Source organism: Schistosoma mansoni, chromosome 2 (genome assembly GCF_000237925.1).
Source record: "Schistosoma mansoni strain Puerto Rico chromosome 2, complete genome".
In the NCBI taxonomy this organism is placed as follows: Eukaryota; Metazoa; Platyhelminthes; class Trematoda; order Strigeidida; family Schistosomatidae; genus Schistosoma; species Schistosoma mansoni.
This window is the reverse complement of record NC_031496.1, coordinates 5,396,621-5,402,714: the sequence shown is the minus strand read 5'-3', so window position 1 is coordinate 5,402,714 and position 6,094 is coordinate 5,396,621. Positions and strand designations below refer to the sequence as shown.

The following is a 6,094-nucleotide window of genomic DNA, read 5'->3' as shown; positions in this document are numbered from 1 at the left end:
TTGATCGTATTTGCACAAACGACGCTATTGATGATGATGTTAAGTTGTTAAACAAGACATTAATGGGGAATGGTTATCCACCTAAATTTATCAATAGATGGAAAGTTCATGGCACAGTGAGACCTACTGTAGCCTTGGTGGAGAAAAAGCCTATCTACATCACCTTACCATTTAGAGGTGATGCAAATGGCCTTTTATTGAAATAAATCAGTTTGTTGACCAATGTTATTTTCATACAGCATAATTATTTATTTATGAATCACAGCCATACAAATATACAAAGATTAACATCGTAACATCACTCAATCGTAGACGTAACTCATAAGTGACATAATATAATTCTGGATAAATAATCCAATTGTATACATCATTAATATTATTATTATTTATAAATTAAATAGATTACAGGTGTAAACATTTGCCCATATTAACTACAACGAAAATAAATAGAATAACGCAAATCGAATGTATGTGTGTGTATTTGTGTAGTATATGTGTGCTGTTGAAATGTAAGCACCATAATAAGGATAAAAATGCGCGCACACAAACAAAAATATTTTTTAAAAAAAAGCAAGAATCAAAATACAAATTGTAGAATAGGAAGTATTGGAAAAATTTATAGAGTATCTAATAGGATTAATTTTTGTAAGGAATTTGATGCAGTATAGATCCTAATAGAATATTGAAAATAAGAAAAAATATAAACGAAAAATGATTGGATGAACACAATGATAATCACTGAAGGTAGATTTATTCATATCGATAGGGGTGGAAAGTAACATTGGTATCATTACTAGTGATATTAATGATTTGGGTGGAAAGGTAGGTCAATAAACACCTGTTTATTTTAAATAAAAACTCTACAGGTAGAGGTATTAGGTATTTAATTGATTTGATTTTTAATAGGTGAACATGGAGCAAAGAATTGTGGATAATTAAATTTCTAAGGAATATTCAGGTATCTGTTGTTCAGATATTCTTGTTTTCCATTATTATTAGAACCAATTTATATAAATGAGTGAATGAGTATTGATTTAAACATAGCAATTTAAACATAGCAATACACATCTACGCCCCTACTAACGATGTGCGCTATGTATCATAGCTGGTTAATTGGTGTTCATTATGTTTATTAACAATCTTTTGCATTTAGGTAAATTTTACAACTTACGGGATAGGTAGAGTTCAGTGTATCATATTTATTGTCCAAGTTGAGTGATTTAATTTCTTTCAGGACAATCAGAACTGAACTTTCCACTACTGTATCTTTCCAGTTAACAATTGGTTACCAAGGTTAGTTACATACTCGAGGACCTCTCTTCACCAAGTTCTAATGTAAAATATGTTTATAGACACAACACATTGTTCAACATTAAGTTGCAACCTAAACACTGATATTGAATGAGTTTTGGTGAAATATATGATGCACTCTATTGATAGTTACTCTTTGAAATCTGCTTATTCATCTTTTCCATTGAGGTGATGATTGTCCTCGAGAACAATCAACTACCAAGTACTATCTGCTTTCCTTCTGTCTTTCAGTTGATGTCAAATATAATAGTAAAAACCAGTTTCAAACTATATGCCTCTCTGGAAAATCCCAGAATAAGAGATATTTTAATATTGTATATTTCAAGTTTTCGTAAGCTTTCTCACCATTCATTATTCTTCATTTAACATCTTTAGAAACCTAGTTTAGTTAAAGCTATATCCTGGTTTAACCTATTACAACTATTAGTAACCTTAGAAAAAGTCGAGATGTTCTTCACGACAATTCGGTTTCCTTGTCGATGATTTTGGTTAACTTTCGACTCATCATATACTTTGACATGTCAATGTTAGAGTAACTTCACTCGACTACTTGTGATAGATTGTTTTATAGAAAAAAATTGATCAAATAATTAAAATGACTAATAGAAATCCATTCAATTGTAACAAACTTGGTCTTAGTGAGTACCATAGAAATAAGAGTTTATATGCACTTACTAGAAATCAGCTTTATGGTGTAAAAAAGTCCTTGAAGTTCTAATACAATGTCATAGACTGTATAATTAACCGAGTGGAAATTTCAAATCAGTAACACCTAGTGCTTTGGGCATTAGGTTACCATCTATCCATTATTGTCTGTAATTACAGCTGTCAGACGTTTTAATTACACCTAATAGTTGACGAATTTAAGTTATGGTATGAACGGCTTGGGAGCAAATATAGACTTTCAAGTTAATATCCTGATGGTAATCATAATCTGTGGTTTCAGAGTTTAGATAACGTAACTCAAAATCTATAGCGAAGATAGTAAACTATAATCGGATTATTAGGTTCTTTCTCACTAGTCTAAATATATTCTGTTCGTTACTAGACCTGATGAATCTTGTTCTTATTCCTGGTGCGGTTACAGTTGTACACTGTTGATAATTCCTAACTTACACCAAACACAGCTATTCAATATTGTCTTTGGCTTTCGGTGGTTTCCTGTATGATGCTAGTTAGTAATAAAGCGAGTCCCCAAAAGAAATTTTTCTTACAACGTTAAATATTTGCAGAAATAACTAAAACCTAGTTTCTTGTAAATTCTATTATGAGAATGTTAAAAGATCCTTTGTTTGTTTGTTTTTTTTTTCAATGAATAACAGTAGTATATACCGGTGTCATTTTGAATAATTTGAATATGCTTTCAAGAAAATTGATTTACGTCACATTCAGGTAATTTGATCTTATTTATTCTTTTTATTTATCAAAGTTCATTTTGTCAATATATTTAATTTAGTAAAATACAGAGTAAATTAAAAGTGGTGCGTGCTTAAAGTATTGTATAAAATTGTAAATCTTTTTTCTTTTTTTTCTTTCTTTTTTGCAAAATGCATCGTGTATATCCTGCAAACAACAGTACACTTTCATTTATATGTATATGTATACGTATCATGCATAAACATAGTCATTATTTCGAAATACAATCATACTAAATACTATAACTGAATTGTGTGCAAGCGCGATCATTAGTTCGCATACGTGCACACAAAAACAAATAGACACAGATGTGTTAAAGTTTACCAACTTTTTTTCTTCAGATTCTATTCGAAAGTGAGACAAATCGAACAACAAAAAGTATTAATATAAAATAGTAAAGTGTAGACAAATGAGAGAAAATGAAAGAAGATTAACAATTCTTAACAAGGTAAGTGAAAATGATATAAATGAAAGGGGAAGGAGACAAATCTTTGATTCAATTATCTATAAAGTCGGAGAAGAAAAGAAGAGATAATGTTTACAAACACTTTTTCAAAAGTTTCATATCACGAATAAAAATCGTACAATTACGTGACAATTATTTACCAGTTTGAACTGACAAATAATAAAGAATAATATATGTAGAGAGAGAGAGAGAGTTCTCCTTATTCCCAAGTGTTCGGTTTCTGATAACTTATTTAAATGATCCATCAATCAATCAATCCTTACTTGTCTTTTTGCAGTTTTAAGTCGAATATTCATATATGACACAGGTAAACAGGTAAACAAGTAAACATATTGAAGGCTAAATAAAATAGAAATTTTTTTGGAAAATCATAACTTATAGAAAAAGGATAAATTTTAGATTTAAAAAAATCCTAGGAAGAATAATTGTAGTTGGTTGCTGGAGAATCATTGGAAACTTGACGGAGTTTCATTCTCTGAGCTGAATGGTTTATTCTTTGAGCTTTCATCATACTTTCGGGCAGAACGTTGTGAAAAGGATGTTTCACAAAAGGATAATAAAAACTCAACAATTAAACCATTCAGTTTCGAGAACGAAACACCACCAAATCATTCATCTGAGCTACAATTTGTTGCACCTCAAGGGAACTTTGCTTAAATATTTCATCAGAATTGATAATACATTAATAGTATTTACTCTTGACTAATAAGTACGAGGGAAATTTTTTTCTCAGAACAAACAATATCAAATAAAAATAGAAATGGCCATCCAATGCTTCCAGGTTTTCCATGGTAGTCTAGCTTCAATTGACTGATGAATTCAACTATAAAATTACTAAAATCTCCATAAAACCCCTTCTGATAAAAATAGAAAATGAAAGTAAAGTAAATGGAGTAATATTATAACCAAGACAACTTCTTCATATTACTAATGGTAAAACTGTAACATAATGTGGGTACAAACCAAATATCATAGAGAACTAAGCATGTAAAATGTTTATTCAAAAACCGCTTTGCTGAATAATGATTCACTGTTCATAAGTGACTTGTAAAACGTATAATCCTCGAAATTTCTAGTGGTAGGGTGAAACTTGTAGAATAATCACTTCAGAAGTGATAATAGCAAATAACAATAAACATATTATTTCAGTCAGTTAACACAGAGTTTAGATTAGAAGACTGGACTATAAGACCTCCATAGAGAAAATGAATCATGGTTCCAGTTCGTGTTCCTCATAGCCATGAAAGAGGGATTAAAATAACCGCTCAGTGCTTCCTGATTCTTAGTGAATTTTCATTTTATGTCTGTCGGTCTTAAATAATACAGGATATGGTGCAAACATGTATCGGCCCAAGTTGTCTTACCACATCAATATATTAAATGAAGATTAATAGGATATACAGAACAGGATTAGGGGTAATGAATGTGCTTATGATAGAAAACGAAGTTAGAAAGGTATGCTTCAAAAAGAAATAGTAAAATAGAGAAATTTAGAAGTATGAAACACTATTGGGAAAAAGATAAGGGATGAACAAATAGAAAATAGTGTATCATTCAATATCTGAAACCAATAAGGTTAGAAACAATAGAGACAAAGTTTTGACAGTGAATCTTCTTTCTTATAAAAGTCATTAGTACAAAATCCACTTGGAAATTAACAAGAACCTCCATAATACCCTAGATATTAGATTTCGCATTGATTTACTTTATAATCAGTGTTATGGAAATGACTTGCGCAACTTATTAAATAATTTATTTCTTAAAAGATTTAATTAACTAGAAACAGTCTCGACTTCATGCATTCACATAATTAACAACGAAAAAAATTCATAACACTACTGAACAAGATGAAGATGGTTCAACAAAATCATTTTCTTAACCTTTTACAATTGTATTTATGATTAATTTTTATGAACAGTAGTCTATAACAGAATAAGTGAGTGCTGCGTAATTGAGAAAAAGTTGTCACAAATGATTATAAGTTTTTAAATATCGAATATACACTACGTATTAGTTTCAAGAGTAACAAGAAGTGACAGCTTATAAAGGTTATGTAGAAGATGATGCTTCTACTAGCAGTAGAAATCTTGAAAAGTCGACTGCCAAGATCTCTGAGAACTTTTTATTCAGCAGAGATCTAAATTGTTTATTCGACAGATCACAGATAAACTGACAACTTGAGTCACCTTGATATATATAATTCAATTCACTTATTTTTGTAGAGGAATTTATATTGGTTGGATGAAGTGTGAAGCTTTCGAATGGATCTCTAAGCCCCACCCCCCACAGCTATCTAAGTTGAACAAAAATCGATCAATAGCTCAATCCTTGAACGTTTGATCACCTCTGGTAGTATATCTCCACCTTTATATTTTAATATAGGCTACGATATGTCAAAGTTAATTATAGATACTATTATTTAGGTTAAGTAAATAACTTCATCGAGCGAACATTCTATTCTCTGAACAGCCTTTCGTTTGTTTAATACATTTAGCTGTTATAATTTTAAAATTTATCAGGCAACATTCTGTTCACTTTTAAAGAATCGATAAAACTTTGGCTTTTCAATGCTATACGCAAAGTTTAGTAAATTACCATAGGATCCTATTCTGTTCTTTATTAATACTAGTTATAACTATTGTGAAGTTACGGATTATATATTATATATTGTACTAGGTAGTGACTACATCTGGTGGTTCTGTCATTATTCAAAACATGTTGAAGTTGTGAATAAACTGTTAACAAATTTCATAGTAAACCTCACCAGAAAAGCTTTCAAATGTTGATAGACGAAAGCAGTTACATAATACATAGTAGTTGCTTAAAATTAATCGTTCAGGAGTCATGTTTTTATGGTGGCAGATGGCCACTAAAAAAATATCGAAAACGTTTGAGGGACTG

At 30.3% G+C, this 6,094-nt stretch overlaps 1 protein-coding gene across 1 annotated transcript in view; it reads right to left on the bottom strand.

The window, feature by feature from the left end:
- Window positions 1-883: 883 nt before the first annotated feature.
- Smp_134260 (putative extracellular signal-regulated kinase 1/2) overlaps window positions 884-6,094 on the bottom strand; it is a gene marked incomplete at both ends in the record, with an annotated part of 30,674 nt that continues 25,463 nt past the window's right edge. The window contains one exon of the mRNA XM_018795441.1: window positions 884-943. Coding sequence (XP_018649754.1) covers window positions 884-943 — 60 coding nt within the window. The remainder of the gene's footprint in view (window positions 944-6,094) is intronic.